Source organism: Ambystoma mexicanum, chromosome 3q, assembly GCF_040938575.1.
Source record: "Ambystoma mexicanum isolate Mex_15411 chromosome 3q, UKY_AmexF1_1, whole genome shotgun sequence".
NCBI classification, from domain to species: domain Eukaryota; kingdom Metazoa; phylum Chordata; class Amphibia; order Caudata; family Ambystomatidae; genus Ambystoma; species Ambystoma mexicanum.
Genome location: NC_090926.1, coordinates 32483982 through 32501637, shown reverse-complemented (window position 1 = coordinate 32501637; position 17656 = coordinate 32483982). Strand labels below are relative to the sequence as shown.

Below are 17656 nucleotides of genomic sequence, written 5' to 3'. Positions count from 1 at the left end.
GTATATTCAGGCCCAAGGGTGTCAGGGTCCGGCTTGTCGGAATTCCGCAGGAGCTGATGCTGGCCCCACAGACCCTCACCAGGAGTTCACCTCTCAACCCTAAAATAAAAGCTGAGCTGAAAACCCCAAGAAAGGGAAAGGGGAAGTGGAGAAAATAGCAAACGAGATACTGCTGCACTGCAACCTTCTGGTAGGCTCTGGTATCTCTGATAAAACAAATACGCTTTATTACTTATGCATAATGTAAATTTATTTTCTTAAAATATTTTTTTTAACATATACTAACTTCTTTACCTCTTTAACCTCTGTTATGACATAGAGGTTATAAATTCATGTTGAAAACCCTTAAAAACTGTTGTGGTTCTCTTAAGGAAACTTGCCACAATGCCATTAATAGTCTCTTTAGAACTCTAAAGTGAATGACTCTTGCAAGTGTTTAACAGTCTTGGATATTCTTCACTTTTGCTTCATTACATTAAGCTCTGTAAAGTCTGAACCTAGATGCTTAAATGAATGCAGTTTTTCTTGTAGTATAGAATCTCCTTTTAGTGTAAATGTTATGTGAAAATGAATATTCTTTAACTTTCTTGAATGCAGCTCCTCCCACGCATGAGATTATAATTCACACATGCATATTCGACGAGAAAAATAAACACGCACACGTACTTTTTAAACAACACGCGTTCAAAACTCAGAAAAAACCTTGCGCTAGTTCTTTACTCGACCCGCGCTTAAAATTCAAGTACACGCTCTTAGTTCAGATCGCACCCGCGCTCTACTTTGAAAAAAATCTTGCGCACAATTCAATAGGACATGCGCATTACCGCTCACCGCACACGCGCGATTTATACGCGATGCTGCTAAAGACGTGAAAACTTGTACTCACGCTAAAAACGATCTCGCGCACAGTTCATTTGGACTTGCGCACTATCGTTCACCGCACACGCGCGATTTATACGCAACACTGCTAAAGACATGAACACTTGTACTCGCGCTAAAAACAATCTCGTGCACAGTTCATTTGGACACGCGCACTATCGCTCACCGCACATGCGCACACCCATGAATGACGCTGCTGAAGATGCGAAGACTCGCGCTCGCGCTAATGCCGTTTGAAATTTTATCACGCAGAAAACAACATTACAAACTTATCGCGCAGTCTTATTTCTTCCTTTCTTATTGCTTTCAACAGTGTTAAAATAGTTCACTCACTGTATAATCATAAAATAGCTTCAAGTCAATTAAATTCCTTAAGTATCGAAAATTCTCTGTGAAAAGTCTATAAACTTTTAAAGGAACAATCCCACCTAATGTCTTCAAGTTCTCACAGACACTGCAATCGTTTTTCTTAGTGGATTTTCTGAACTCTGAAAAGGCCTTAGTTAAGGAGCTTAATAAATGTACAACCAGCCACTGAATTACTATGGATGAAAGGCAGTTTAGAATCTTGCTCACCTCCCAAGAATCCAACCCATTATCCTTCCTCCAATCAGACAAAGCAAACATACCACTGTTCCTTAAACCAATCAGATAAGGTTTTCTTCTCTCCATCTTGACTTGGGCAACCAACAATGTTTATACCTTAGAAAACAGCTTCCTATTCTATGTACAGACCCTTTCCTGCTCTTTTTTCTGCTACCAGACCACCTACTCCAGCCAGCCCTGACAGAGGGCTTGTGGGGGCTTTTCGTGCTGGTTTGAACTGGGGCAGGGGACGAGGCAGGGTTGCCCCCTTTCGCCAATTTTATTTGCTCTCTCTTTGGAGTCTTTAGCCCAGAAGCTGAGGGACAATCAGCGAGTGGAAGGGATAGCTGTGGACGGGGTGAAATACAAAATGGGATTATATGCAGATGACATGATTTTGCATATATGGAACCCGTTAACCTCAGTCTCAGTGGAATTGATCGAACAATATGGAAGGTTGTCAGGGATTAAGATCAATAAGGGGAAGTCCATTCTATTCCCATTGGGTCAAACAGGAGAAGGAGATGTGGAATGATTGGTCCCCCTAGGGATGAGGATTAGTATGGATACGTTGCAATATTTGCGAATTACCATCACAAGTAACATGTGGAATTTTCTTCCTCTAATTTCAAAGTTATTTGAGGACCTAGAGAAGTGGAATAAGTTAACTGTCTCTTGCCTAGGGTGACTTAATGCCATAAAGATGATGTTCCTCCTCAAGATCTTGTATTTGTTCCAGATGATACCGATTCAGATCCCCGAATCATTGTTTTTCGGGAAGTGTAAGGGCACCTTCTGTGTTTTTTTGTGGCAGGGGAAAAAGGCTAGAGTGGCGTGTGAGGTCCTTGTGGTCCCAAAGGATAGAGGAGGTGTGGGTTTCCCGAACCTGTACGTATACTAAAAAGCTGCCTAACTTCGAATTTTTATTCCTCGTTTAAGGGGGCAAAGGGCATACCTACTCTGGCTGAATGGCTTTGGGTGCCAAGGGGGCAGCTCCCGTGAAAACTTTGAGAACATCCTATTCTAGGAGTAATTTGGAGCATCTGGCTGCAAGGCCCGGACATGGCCCTCCCCAATGAGCCATCTGTGGGTACCGGGTGTGAGGACGCTATCCCGAATCCGGAAAGGTTTCAAAGCTGGTTTGAGGCAGGTTTACAGAGTGTAGGTCAACTGTGGAAAAACAGTCCGTTTATTCCCGCAGTGGATTTAGAAGAGGGATTTAGAAGAGGCATTGGGGATAGGTAAATTGTCAGTGTTCTCCTATTTGCAGTTGAAGGGAGAGATCACAGTGGCAGTCTGGAGCAAAAGAATAGAGAAGGACCTCGCCCCGATGGAGAGAATCCTGGACACTAGAATGGAGATGACAGGGTTGATTTCCTCCCTCTATGGGGAATTTGTGGAGGCAGGAAAGGGAAACACAGAGAAGCTGCTGAAACCATGGCAAAGGGACTTGGGTCTGGAATTGCTAGTGCTTTAGTGGCATAAAATGTGCCGTAGGGCCTTTAAGGTGTCGATCGCATGCCAGTACAAACTTCATGCAATTAAGTTATTACACCAGTGGCAGTATGACCAAGTGCGACTTTCAAAAACATACTAAGGGGTTAGCCCTCTATGCTGGCAAAAGTGTGGAGTGTGGGCAGATTACTGGCACATGTGGTGGGGCTGGGTGAGAGTGCAGTTCTTCTGGGATGAAGTACTAGGATGGATTAAGGAACTAGATGGGGTTCCTCGGGATAAGACTCCACTGTTGGTTTTATTTAGATTGGAGGAGAGGGAGGTGTGGGGGGAGTACAATAGTCCCCCACATCTGGTACATTTGTTATTAGCAGGAAGGGTGTGTTTGGCGATGCATTGGAAGATGGTGTTGCTCCCAGGAAAGAGAGAATGGATTAACACTGCTAAGAATATCTATGTAATGGAACAGGTAACCGTGGCTATTCAAGGTGGGGTTGTGAGTTTTGAAGCAGAATATGGTGAATTCTGGAAAAGGTACATGTCTTCGGAAGCAGAGGTAGTAGTGGAAGGGCTGAGCTGAACATGGAGAGATGTACGCTTGATATACTCAAGCTGTTGCAAATGCCAGCAGAGGGGAAGGATCTGAGAGAACGGTTGGTGGGTGACCATGGATCGGGAGGTTATACCATAACCCGAGATGAAATAATTTTGGAATTACTGGGACTTATCTGCGTCAAAAAGAGAAGAACACCTACACCTGGGGGGGAGGTTTTGAGCGAAGGCGGGCAGTGAGTTTAATGACCTGCGTTAGATGTTTATTTTGAGCATGTACCGTGCCTTTGGCCTGGTTTCGTGTTGGACTGTTTGAAAACTTAATAAAAAGTTAATTTAAAAAACAAAAACAACAACAAATAAATATGTACCACGAATGAGAGCTACCTGGTAAAATATTTGTAAGCGTCAGGAAGAGGTGTCTTTCTCAAAGTATGGGGTATTGTGTGCAACAAATTACAAAAAGCATTTTAAAATGTATGATGAGTATTTCATTTGATTTTTTTTGGGTGGTGAAGTAGCACTTACAGGCATTGAAGAGCACTAATTTGTAAAACAACCTAAAAATGGATAAAAACAAGTATTGTTCAGAATCTGGGCCCATAAATTCATCAATAAAGTTGTTCCCTCGTGTCACAACATCCTAATCTGATGCAGGGTACATCACTGTGGAACCATTTGGTGTCATTAGCACAATTACTTTAGAACCTGACAGCAAAAATAAAAGCTCATTATGATGTCAACTTCATGAATGTTAAAGGAAATTCACAGTTCGAAAGCTCAGTTCATAACACGGCGGGTGGAAGTAATTGAACCAATTCCAAACATGAGCAAATTGGAAAAGATTGAACAATTGGAATTAAATATAGCCTTAGAGGTTTACCATACAATGGACTGGTCAATAGAAAGTGCAATAGAAAGTCTCTCTAGGACTGAAATCTGTGCACTGGCTCCCAGTGGCTGCGAGGATTAAGTTCAAAACCCTTTGCATTGTCCACAAGGCCGCCTGGGACCTCAATAACTTCATCTCTCTCTTCCTAAATATCTTCCTTCTCGAGCTCTTCCCTCATCCGCCTCCAACTCCCTCAGGGTCAGTCGCTTCTCCAAGCAACGAGTTGCTGGTAGATCTCTTTCTTCGGCTGGGGCCCCCCTCTGGAACAGCCTCCCTGCCTCCCTGAAACTTGTGGAGAACCATCTCTGGTTCTGGAAGCACCTCAAACCTTTCTCTTTGCTTCTGCTTTTTCTCCTCCTCTCCCCTGCTGACCTCCTGACTGAAACTGAAACTGCACTAGTTACCTGGCCAACCTCTGATCTAGGGCCAAGGTCCCTCCCCTGCTAGTCACACACACTTGCACTGCCTGCCTGCAACCCCCGCACTTGGAGACTGTTTCTGTATCCCTACAGTCCCACTACCAGCACTTGACGTCTGCACTTACCTTTGCACTTGCTGCTCATTACTTTTATTTATTGTTATTATTCTATTCCCATGTACTGCACTGTCCCTTCCCCCTCCCCCCTCGCGCTTTCACCCTTCCCTCATCCCATGCACTTAAGTGATCTGAATGATACTTGGCCTAGTAGGACCGTTGTCTGTCCTCCCTTTGTTCTCCCTCCCTTGCCTCATCGCGCCTTGAAATACTTGTGTATATGCATATTATAAATGCCATATAATATCATATCATGGTGCCTTCTCTATGTTATGAGCACCTTGTACATTTGTCCAAGTGCTCTGTATTCCAGCTTGCTAAAACATCAACTAATGGCAACATTCTCAAGCAACGTTTTCTTATTAGCACTCTTACCAGACCTGGGATGGCAATTGATAAATATGTCTCTATCTCTGGCTCAATCTTGCTTGCTAGATAATAATGGCCTTTACTGTTGTCAAACAATAATCAATATTAATTATTTACTTAGAATGGGGTGTGGGCTAGGGCATGGCTCAGCACTGTGAAAGGATATTTATGTGTAGGTTTGTGTTGGGTTCCTACATGGATGGCGCCAGTACAGATCCTTATAAGCGCTTGCTGAGTTCACTGTAAGTTTTCATAGGTATAGTCCACGCTTCTAGTAGCGATCTCATCATGGGTTTTTTAATTATCTTTTAAGAATTAATCACCAAAAGTGCTGACACGTGTTTCGACCATCTAGAGGTCTTTATCAAGGTTAGAAAATTAGGTGTCTGTTGCGTGGTGACGCTCGAGGGGCCAGAGGCTCTGGGTCAGTATTGAGACTTGCTTCGGTGAATCCTAATGAAAAGGTGCTTGTCAACACACAGGAATTCTGCCGGTTGATCGGTGCGGTACTGGATATGTGTAGCTGGCAATATAAACAGGAAAATGGCATCATACCCTATCAATGTGAAAAATTGAGAACTAAACTTTTATAGTCATATGCGCTTTGCTAACTTGTATTAAAACTGAATATCATGTACACCTTTTAAGACAACTGTAGTTGTAATAACACGATGTATTTTGGGGAACACAAAAGAATACATTTGGATCAAAACCACAGCAGAGGGATTGGCCCTTAAGCCAAGAACTACATTTTGAATTTTGGGCCTAATTTCGGCCAACATTAACCAAAATCCTGGGTGAACAAAGAAACAAAGAAATTGCTTATTTCCAAGAAAACAAACAAATATGTTTGGACCAAAACCATATTGTAGGTATTGGGCCTGAAGCAAAGAATCAAGTTATGAGTTTGGGGCCTAATTTAGGCCAACAGTGTAAGCAAAATATGGGGGCAACAAAATAAACATACGTTTAGAGCTGACACGTGTTTCATTCAAACAGAGTTTCCTCAGGGCCATATATGCCTAAAAAATATAACGTTCTACTTCATAATATTTCTTCTAAATTCTATGATCACTGCTTCAAAAGGTGAATATTTTTAAATGGCGGTCCCTGAAAAATAATTATATCATGTTAATTTGACTGTCCTTATGGAAATTTGGTAGTTTTGGTTGTCGTCTTTGTAGAAATAATTTATCTAATCTCTATTAGTAGATATCAAATAAATATAATATTAGTAGTTTCATTCAATTCATTTGTTCTTAGATTTTTAGAATTGTTCTATTGAAGTCTTGGTCTGACAAGGATGTTGGCAACCATGTATCCATGGTGTACTAACTAGTACACTTCACTTCAATAGAACAATGTTGCCATGTGTGGTTGTTAGTGTTAGTATTAGAGGATCATGGTCACCCTCGGCCCTTTAAAGGACAGAGATGTCAACAACCCTCTCCCCAAAACTAGATCAATACAGATATATTCAATATAACTAGTACAAAGATCTAAAAAGAAGATCACTGTGGATGGGTGGATCTTTTTAAAGGGATCGAACCCCCTGTGTTGACAGATCTTTTTCTCTAGAAACATCCTCACAAAAGCGGAACCAAAGAGTATGTGCTTGAACACATAAACCAATTTTAGAAAGAAAAAATAAAATGATCTCATTTGTTGACTTCTCCTGTGTACTCAAAAAACATGTTTACCACCAAAGTATATCAGCATAGTGATTGATCTCTGCAAAATAACCGCCCTTGGTAGTGTTCCCATACCCATATGGACCAATATGAACAACTGTTAAAAATAAAACATCTATTTGTGAACAGAATAATGTTGATTTCACAAAAGGCACTTCAGTTATTAACCCCAAATTGCACTTTAATGAGCAAGCTTGACTCATCAGCTGGCAGATATTTTGAGAATAGCGTACTGTGAAAGTTTGATGTATGTGAAATGTTGCGATTGTTGATTTTTGTGGATCAGGTGTTATTTAAGTTGATGTCTAAGAATTCTGTATACTTCATGTGGTTTTATTAGGTGAATTTACCAGAAATAAAAGAATGTCTTTTACCAGAAATACGAGTTGAGGTCCATTGCAGTATACCTGCATTATGAGCACAGGTGACTAAAGATATTCACAAGAAGGAGGGTAGCTTGAATCTTGCTTGCCTTATTTAATGAAATAAGGACTTTCCTTAACGTTTATATGGAAAATATGGTCATATTGTAACTGAGTACTAATTATATGTGTATGATGAAATATAATAGCACTCCTTTGTACAATCAAACTATATTTTTATATGGTGATTTGACAAATTGCTACTACACGTTGTAACTCTATAGTTGGGATCAGCACGTTCCAACAATAACCTAGTTTTCTTAAAGATCATAAAAACAATGTGGCCTTGTCTTACTAATTGAGCATAACGGAATCTGGTCATGATGTGTTTGTTATCTGTGTATAAACGTAATGATCACATTGTACCAACTCCTTGAAAAGAGCGCCGCTGTGCTAGCTGGCAGTAATATAAACAGGTTACTATGACCAGCTAATGGAAAATAAACACACATGGCAATGATGTCCTTTCAATTTTGAACTAATACTACTCGCCCATGGTGTTTTAAAATGCATATATATGCCGCTGTATTTCCGAAATATTTCCAGGTGGAGAGCCCAAATCTAAACTGAAGTTTGAATCGAGATATTTGTGCCCAATGTTGCTTGCTCAGTATGCTTCAAAATGTGTATTTGGATAAAACTTTTGAAACATGTCAACATAAAACTGTCTCCCTATTTTTTTTTATGTAGTTGGCAACCATGCTACTGTGGTTATATACTAACTGCAGTCCTCCTCGTTCGATCACTACATACAGATAATGTAAGATTATGCGCAATTTTCCAAAAATATCTTCGGTAGATCAGACAATATTGCAAAGCGTATCTTTCGTGTACCCACGTTTTGGAGAGTATGAAGAACACTGGCCGAGGAAAGACTAACAGTCTACCGCAAGGTATGGACATGCGAGCTGAATATTCTGGCATTTGTATCTTTGCTCAAATGGCTTATTGCACCTAACAATAAAAAATAAAGCTTGCATAAATTACTCACCTTCTCGCTTTCGGTCGACCGTAACCATGGAAACCGTACACAAGTTCTGGGCTCGTGCTTCCGTCTAACAACGTCATTACGTTCAAAGGCGTTTCATCGCCGGTTTGCGGCAGTGATAGGAAGGATGGGCATTTAATGGTAGCTCTGCGCCAGTCTTCTACTTAGGGCAACTTTAGGTCCTTTCCTTTTACTGACGTAATCGGAACGCGCTAGTGTGTCAAAGAAGTACATAGGAGCGCACGCTGTACAGTGAAGTGCTGCAATGTCTGACAACGAAGACAAGTGAGAGCTACGGGGATGTATAGAGTCGGGAGAAGGTCCAGGGGAGAAAGTTAATAGCGAGGGGCAGTAGGATTTCGGAGCAGGGAGGGGAATGTCGAGTCAGTAAAGGAAGAAACTAACGAATGATTGAGCGGGGCTGCAAATAAGGAAAATCTGAAGTTGAGAGAATAAATGGGGTACAACTTAGAAGAGTGAACGCGGGAATAGGAGTCGCTTGGGGGCCATTCTTGGGCGAGTGAAAGGGTGTAAATAACAAAAATTAGAAATGCAAGAACTAGGTAGTGAGGGAGTAGTGGATGGCAGTAAGGGCACCCTAAGGAGGAGCTGGAGTAAAGATTGAGTGAGTTACGTCTATGAGCTTAATTTGATGTAAAAAGAGGCTAAGTAAAGCAGGCAGCCGACATGCGAGGGCTTAGGTAGAAGTGACAGGAGGCAGCACGTGATGGGAGGGGCTTAACGGAGTAAAAATACGGGTACACGATTTGGTTTGGGGACTATGTATTTGTACATGCTGAATACCACCTGTTGTTTTGGGGCACCCGAGTTATTGATAAGGGGAGGAAAAGGGGTTTCTAATTGGCATACCCTACACTTTACTTTATTGAATGCTTGACATTACTGCCTGATGGTTACAACATAGGATATAAACAACAACTAGTGCAGCTGCAAATCGGGTGCAGAGAACAGAGGATCTATAGCAGTGGGCTAAAGTTTTGGCTCTTTATTCATTTTTAATTTAGTTTATAATCTTTTTAAAAATAGCATCTAAAAGTAGCAACCAACAGCAATATCATCATGCCAGAACCATCGCAAGTTTTCATAATGTTGCCCAGTGCTAAACTCACATCGTCCATCATATTGCATGCATCGTACCACTTATTCCTTAGGGCTCAGGAATTCAATGTTCCTCATTTTTCCCTAAGGGCAAAGAACTCATTTTATCCAGAAAGTTCATTAAGGCGTACGACAGTTTACTCTTTGAGTTCGCAAACATCGCCCACCAATCTTCACCACCGAGCAACGGACTCTCCGCTATAATCGTTCCTAAATAATTTGTTCGCACTGACCTAAGCCCTGGGCAGTATAGAGTCGATGTTTCAGGGTTTCATTGCTGTTTTTACTAAACCGGCAGCTTCGGTTCGAGTCATCTTTTGTGTCTCAGCCTTAAGCTCTCTTTTGTGTCGAATAGGTTGAGCCGAAACTTCATGTATGTGGTTCTATATTTCATACTTGGTGATTTCTCCAGACATTGCGGTAGTGTTCCGGCCTTTCTCTTCTTTTGCAGTGTCTTCCATCCATCCATATTGATTTCACCTGTCGACTGTGGTTGCCCAATCTAGATCCCAGAGCTTTTATTTTTTTATTAGATTTGGTTTGTTTTTCACAATCCGTGTTTATATCTGTCAGGTGTTTTTCGCATGACAACATCAATTTCGTTGGAACAGAGTCTTCGCTACCTTTTTCAAGGTCAGCGAGAATGTCCAACTGTGGAGCTTAATTTTCAACAATGATCTTCCTCTACATGGATAGCATGTTCCATGCTACTCTAGCGTTGATTAACACCAGGCCTTGTTCATAGCGACGGCAGATTATTGGAAGTGCCTTACTGAGTTTTCAAATTCGACTCCAGTAAATGTTCTCCAGCTGGGCCCACAGTGTGAAGGGTTCTCCTAGCACACACTCTGTGCCATGTATAAGGCTGTGCATCACCTTTTGGTTATAATGAGCCATCGCCGGCTTTAGGGAAAATTTCCCATATTTCATGTTGATGATTTATCCTTGGCAGGCAAGTTGTTTACATTTTTGTTTCAAACTTTCTGTCCAGGGGCTATCGTTGAGGTTACTTTTAACCCACATGCCAAGATATTTTGCTTTATTCACACATTTCAAGGGTTATTCAGCTGCCACGACAACCCTTTTTTTCTTTCCAGTGAGGTCTTGCAAGATGAGAATTTCAGATTTGGATGGATTTATTTTGATTTGGATGGATTCATTTTAAGTTCATTGATAACAATGTATTTTTCCAAGGCAGTCAGTTTCCGTTTTAGTCCGATTGGAGGGAGTCAACAGGACTATATCATCCGCATAAAGCAACCAGCCGATCTCGTGGCCATTAATTTGTGGTGAAAAAGTTTACAGCACCCAGTGTATCGCCAATGTCTGAAAGAAACAGACAGAATAGTGTTGCCGCAAGTGGGCATCCTTGTTTTACTCCTATTTTGGTCTTTATAAGCGCGGTCAAGGTTCCGGCACTGTCGAGTCTTATCTTAATTTTGGTTTCACAATGTAGATCTTTAATGGGGCAAAGCAGACTCCCTGGACTTTGCAATTTGACTAGTTTAGACTATAGCATTTCGCGATTGACACTGTCAAATGCGTGTGATGGGTCAATAAACGGCAAGTAGAATTATTTATCATTTGAATTTTTTTTGCGAATAGCCTCCATCTTTAGCCGATTTATTATTGTTAAATTCAGACCACATCCCACTCCTTTCACAAATCCAGATTGACGCGGATTCTATCTGGTTGAAGCTTGAATCCATTTTAGCAAGTGGGCCCGGAGCTGTGTAGCGAAGATGTTCCCAACTACGTCGAGGAGCGCAATCGGGCGGTAGTTCTTTGGATCAGTTCGTAATTCTTTTTTTAATATTGGTAACACGATTGCGCTCCTCCATGATGTCGGTATCCTACAGTATCGAATCAAACAACAAAAAAAATAATTGTCTAATGTTCTGGATACCGTTTAAGGATTTGTGAGCCCGTCAGGGCCTGGGGCTCTTGACTCACTAAGTCTCTTGATGTTTAGTGCAATGTCCTCTTTCTATTTTGATAGCCCACTGGCTCAGAGATGGTAGATTTACATCTGACGTTTCTCCAGCATTCGTGGAACATTGCCATATTGTGTTCAATCCACTTTTTTTTCCGAGACCATGTTACTGATTAGTGCTTCTTGTGGTGCTGTTGTTTCATTTAGATAATTCCAAAATGCACTCGGATTTCTGTTTGCGAGTGCATTCATCATTGACTCGGCATCACGTTGTAGTAAGGTGGTTTTGTGGCTAAATAGCCAGTTTTGATATCTTTGCTTCGCTTTCTTAATGCGGGCAATTCGCTGAATTTGTGGCTCCTTGCAGTTTCTAAATAGTTGCATAGTTCTTTCTACTTTTTTTTGTTTTTAAACAATTTTTTTTTATAACAACACACCAAACATTAGAATAATTGGGACTTCCATATTCAGGTTTAACAGCATAACATTACAAACTGCGTTCTTCAGTCCCACTCCCTCCCACCCCCCTAACTTGAGCCAATATGTCCATGTCATCAGCCTGTGATTCTTCAGGCGGGTTTATCGTCATCTCGTTATCCGTATCAGCATCACTCTGATCGGACTGGAGGTGGGGGGGGGGGCTTAGTAGCCACTATCTGCCTCCATTCAATTAGGCGTCCTACCTCCTCCTCCCCTCCCCTACAAACTGCGTCAAACCAAGCAGCCGTTTCTGCCTCGGCCCATTTCAAGAGGTCAGCCCCGCACAACTCTATCCTTGGCCTCTGGGCTACCTTCCAGCACATTGCTATCCTTCGTTTGGCCAGGATGTATGCTAGGTCTTTCATTTTGCTAATGTGTCTTATGTTGCGTGGCCTAGGCCAACTCCACCTCCAGCAGAATCCCGTTTCTTGCTAAGCGTGTCTTCAGTTCTGACCAATCTTCCCACCTCTGGGCAGGCCCAGAACATGTGTAGCAACCCAGCCTCCTCCTCCCCACACCTAGCGCATCTCTGAGTCGTCTGGCCACCAAACCTGGCGATCTTACTAGGGATGAGGCATGCTCTATGTGTGACATGAAATTGGATCTGCTGGAGCCTTGCGTGCCGGGATGCTTTTTTAATGATATCTTCAGGCTCTATCCCAGAGTCCATCCGACATGGGCTCTCCCACCTCTTCTTCTCAAAGTTGTCTCAATTGGGACAATTCCTTCCCCACCTTAGTTCCCAACAGCTCATATATACGGGATATCTCCTGCCCACCCTCTGAAATGTCATCGTCTCCATGGTGGCATCTGGTTGGTCAGTGAGCACCGCCACTGGCCACTTCACTCGCACTCTTTTAACAATTCTAATGTAGGTTATATACTGCTCCTTATGCACCCCAGTGTCTTCTTTCAGTCTCTGGAACTCCATTGCCTCCCCTTCTTGCCTTATGTCTCCCAGGGTGGCCAGGCCCATTGGTTCCTAGTACCTACGGACCCCTTGTATCAGTTGGGGATCTTCTCCACATAGTGCTGCTAGCGTCACCTGCATAAGAGAACGGAGCCGGGTATCCCGCCATCTGCCATGTCCTATGCCACATCTCCCAGCCAAGTATTAACAGCCTCGCCATCTTTAGAACCTTTGGTTTGGACAGCCACACCACTTCTCTAAGGAAGAAGGGAGCTGGTTCACCGCACAGCATCCTGGTTTCTGCCGTCTCCTCCTCGGACAGCCATCTCGCCACATACTGCAGCTGTCCTGCCAAATAGTATAGCACAAAATTCGGCAGGTTTATCCCTCCCCTGTCACAAGAGTTCTGTCATTTCCAAAGGGCCACCCTGTTCCTGGAGTTGCCCCAAATAAAGCCCCTCCACAAGCTGTGGACACTAGCGAAAAAGCGCCTCGGGATCACATACGGGATATTTACAAAGAAATGCAACAGTCTGGGCAAGACTACCATCTTAAGCAGAGCAGCTCTCCCCATCATATCCAGGGGTAGCCTGGACCAAAATCCCATGCTATTTTGAATTCCTTCTACTGCCTTTAGCGTATTGTGTGTATGTTCTTCTCCTGCCGTATGATGTATGTCAATTCAGAGGTCTTGGAACGACTTGGTGCGCCAGGGTATTGGTAATATCGGCAAGCCCCTGGGTAGGACGAATCTGTATCTCCCCAGGGGGAACATGCTAGACTTCTTGGGTTAACTGCTATGGCGGCAAATTGCTCCATCACTTCCAGAATGTATTGCATGTTCTCTTCTGGGTAGCGCAGATACAACAGTATGTCATCAGCATATAAAGAAACAAGATGCAGACCACCCGCAGTACAGATACCTATCTCCTCGTATTAGACAGACGGCCAATGGTTCCAACGCTAGTATATATAACATGGGCGACCACGGGCAGCCCTGTCTAGTGCCCCTGCGTAGTTGCCATTTATCTGATATGATGGCGCCCGTTTTAACCCTAGCAATCGGAGAGGTGTATAACATTTTCACCCACCTGCGGTACCCCGGTCCCATTCCATAGCCTTTCAAAGTCGTGATCAGCCAGGGCCATCTTACTGAATCGAAGGACTTGACTGTGTCTAGTGAAACTATTGCCAATTCACCTGGGTCCTCCTTTGTTTGATTAATAATATGATGCAATCTCCTGTGATTATCAGTTATATTCCAACCCGGGACGTAGCCTGTTTGATCAGTGTCTATCAGTTTACCAATGACTGTCTTAAGCCTATTTGCCAGCACAGCAGTAAGGATTTTACTGTCCTGGTTAAGCATCGATAAGGGTCTTTGACCCACAGTCCGTGCTAGGCTTACCCGGCTTTAAAAGCGGAATAATCACTGCCTCTCGTAGGGACTCTGGTAGCCTGCATTGCTCGTACGCCTCGTTAAGCATAGCCAGCAGCGGGGGAAGCAACTCCTGCTTATAAGTTTTGTAGAATTCACTCGGAAGCCATTCTGACCCAGGGGCCTTACAGGTGGGCAGGTGCTGAACCACTAGCTCAAGTTCTTCCATTGTAATAGGGGCATCCAGGTCTGCCCGTTCTAAATCATCTAGGGTGGGTAGGCCTATATCCTCCAGTGTTTCCTGGATTTCGTGGTCCCTTGATCCGACTGGGTCCTCATAGAGATGTTTATAGTATCTCAGGAACTCTTCATTCACCCCCTCCTGGGTATTCAGGGTCCAACCTCCCTGCCCTTTAATTTCCCTGATCACAGGTCGCGGTGCCGCGCACTTGTATAGCCAGGCCAGCAACCTGCTCTCCACATACTTCTTGTAGCTTATTTTACATAACCTGTCCCAGAGTTCACCACTAGCTTGTTGTAGCTGCCTCATCCTAGCTCTCTCATCATTAGAGGTGCCTCCCCTATGCATAATTTACTCCAACTCCTCAATTCCCTTCAGCTCCTGCTCTATGCCCCCCTGGACCCCACTAGATTTTGCAATGGCAACCCCCCGCAAAACCACTTTAAATGCCTCCCACACGGTTCCCATAGAGCTAACACTGCCAGTATTGATCTCAAAGTACTCTGTGATCGCCTCTCTTAAGTCCTCCCAGAATCCCGGGTCCTACAGAGCCCTGGCTCTGAGCTTCCAAGTGGGAATCCGTGCACTAGGAGGTTTGTGTCGCCACTCCAGGACCAGGGGGAGTTGTCCGAGAGTACCCTGGCTTTATATTCTGCACCTTCCATCTCTTCCGCCAACTCTGTAGCAGCAAACACGTAGTCCAACCTTGTGTGCATGTCGTGTGGTGCCGCATAGTGCAAGTATTGCCTATCTACTGGATGCAGCTGCCTCCAGACTTCAACTAGGTTGAAGTCTCTCAGGAGGGCCTGTAGCACCTTTGCAGCTGGGGTGGGTTTGTCTAGCTTACCATCTAATCTGTCAACTTTAGGATTAAGTACACAATTAAAGTCTCCACCCCACAGGATCCCGCCACCTAGTAGGGGGCTAATTTTGCCATACAGAGTCCTAAAGTAAGACGCTCTATCTTGGTTGGGGGCGTATACATTTACAATACACACTTCCCGGTTTTCCAGCATCCCCCTCATAACGATCAATCTGCTGTCCGGGTCTCCCGTAACCTGAAGCAGCTGGAATGGTACATGCGGTGCAACCCATATGATAACTCCTTTAGCGTAGGCCGAATATGTGGCTCCTGCCAAGCTCCCCCTCCACTTCCTCTTGACCACCTCCAATTTCTCCCTGGTGAGGTGGGTCTCTTGCAATAATGCTATATCAATCCTCATCCTTTTCAGGTACATCATCACCTTGTTATGTTTCAGATAGCTATTGAGGCCCCTGACGTTCCAGGTAACCACTAAGGCACCATGACGCCATGGCTACAATATCCTGCCCTCCATCTCCGCCCCTTACCCTGCCTGTTAAGATTTGCGTTTTGGCTCATTACCCTTTCCCTCCCAACAAACACCCCCTACTCACTTCCGAACTTCAAACCCCCACATTCTGCTCTTACCCAACCCCCCACCCTTCCCAACCCGAACAAATGCCCAGCTCCATCCCTGGATCTCAGGCGACCCCGCATTTGGTTCTGCCTCGGTATGCCGAGGACAGAAGCCCAGCAGGGTGTCACTGGACTACCGGTGACCTAACTAAACTACTCTAAATGGGGGTATGAGGACTAGCTCCACAAGGCTCCTTTATTATGCTAACAAACTCAGTGCTCAAGGATCATATTCAAATGTGACCTGATCCAGCCCGCCCTTAAGCTACATCTTGCACAATAATCAAGTCCCATAGTCTTAGGCCGCGACCCCCCTCGGTGCAGCATATGCAGCTTACTTATCTCTTCCATCACAGTCTCCTGTCTGGATGCCCGATTCCTGGGGGCAGCTTTGCGTGTCGAGCCACCCCATAGCTGCTTCTGGGGACTCGAAAAACAAGGTTATGTTTTTGTGGACCACCTTCAGCTTTGCCGGGTAGAGAACATGTACTAGTGGCCTGCTTCACGCAATCTTCTCTTGACAGTCCCAAAGTTCATGTGGCTGCATTGTACCAACAGGGTATAATCTGGGTATGCAGTTATGTTTGCCGTCCCTCTTTGTATTGTAGCGCCCTTCCGAAAATGTTCAAGGATCCTTTCCCGGTCGCGATAGTTTAGTATCTTGGCAATCACTGGCCTGGGGTGGTACCCGGGGGTGGCCTCCTCGTCAAGGCCCTGTCCGGCAAACCAACAATGCGGATGTTGTTCCTTCTGGCGCGTCCTTCCGCCCTACTTTCCAAGTTGCCCACACGTTGCACCAGGGTGTGAAGGTCGGCTTTGTGAGCTGTACAGTCCGCTGTGTTCGGGCCCACCTCTCTTTCCAAATTCCCTGTGCGTTCCGCCAGCGACCTCACATCTTACCGGAGAAGGTTTCAATTCCTCTTGCACTGCACCGACTTTAAGCTCCATTGCTGCTTTCAGTTCAGTCATAGCCAGGCCCAACTTGGTCTCCCAAGCCACTTTCAAATCCGCAATTGCGGCCAGGATCTCCTGATTAGTGCCCATAGTGACATTGCTTCCGACCGGGGTTGTGTCTTTACTCTTGGTGCCTTCTGGACTCGGTGGTGTTCTGGCGTATTCGTCCAGTGTAGGTTGCTTGCTTTTCGTTCTCAGAGGTTTGCTGGACATGGCGTCGTGCCACAGACTTGTGGGCGAGCCTCGCTACCAGCCAGCTTCAGCAGGATTAGATAGCTAGTATCGTCTGTGCCCGGACTGGCCACACAAAAGGGGTCTTAGAGCAACTTGTGAGCTGCAGGAATGGGTTGTGACCTCCCACGTAGGGCTGCGCTCTGATACGTCACCCGCCCACACTGTGAGCTATCCAGACCAGGCACCGTTTATCCCGGCAAGCTGCGGGTCCAGACAGGTCCTCCAGCTATCAGCATATAGCCCGCCTGCGTCTCTCTTTATGCTCACACTCTTCGCGTCATGCGCAACTTGGTTGTTATGGAGTTTATGGGGACAAGCTTACAGTACTCCCCAGCAACCCCTTGTCTGGCAGGGCGCCTATGGAAATCCTGGTTGGGCCACAGAGGCCGCTGGTCGTTGCTTTTCCCAGTTAATTTCGTTTCACTTATATGTTCTTCGTTCTCATTTCCACACTCTTATTCAGTTTCCTTCTTCAATCACCTTCAGGGAGTTGCTTTTATCCTTCGTATGGCAGAGTGTCCTCTCAATGTAGCCCCAGCAGCCTGTGCGTGTTGTCCTCTGTGCTCCCTCTGGAGATATGGGAAGCCGCAGGGTCCGTGGG

General features: G+C 44.5%; 2 protein-coding genes across 3 annotated transcripts in view; one reads left to right on the top strand and one right to left on the bottom strand.

Annotated features, from left to right (window-relative positions):
• Positions 1–8502, bottom strand: part of C3QH22orf23 (chromosome 3q C22orf23 homolog) — a 149790-nt gene extending 141288 nt beyond the window's left edge. The window contains exon 1 of one of the 2 annotated variants that reach the window (XM_069652992.1): positions 8372–8502. The gene's annotated coding sequence lies outside the window, so the exon portion shown is untranslated. The remainder of the gene's footprint in view (positions 1–8371) is intronic. The other variant, XM_069652994.1, reaches the window with a different exon arrangement.
• POLR2F (RNA polymerase II, I and III subunit F) overlaps positions 8497–17656 on the top strand; it is a 156702-nt gene continuing 147542 nt past the window's right edge. Inside the window, exon 1 of the mRNA XM_069652996.1 lies at positions 8497–8653. Coding sequence (XP_069509097.1) covers positions 8634–8653 — 20 coding nt within the window. The 5' untranslated portion in view covers positions 8497–8633. The remainder of the gene's footprint in view (positions 8654–17656) is intronic.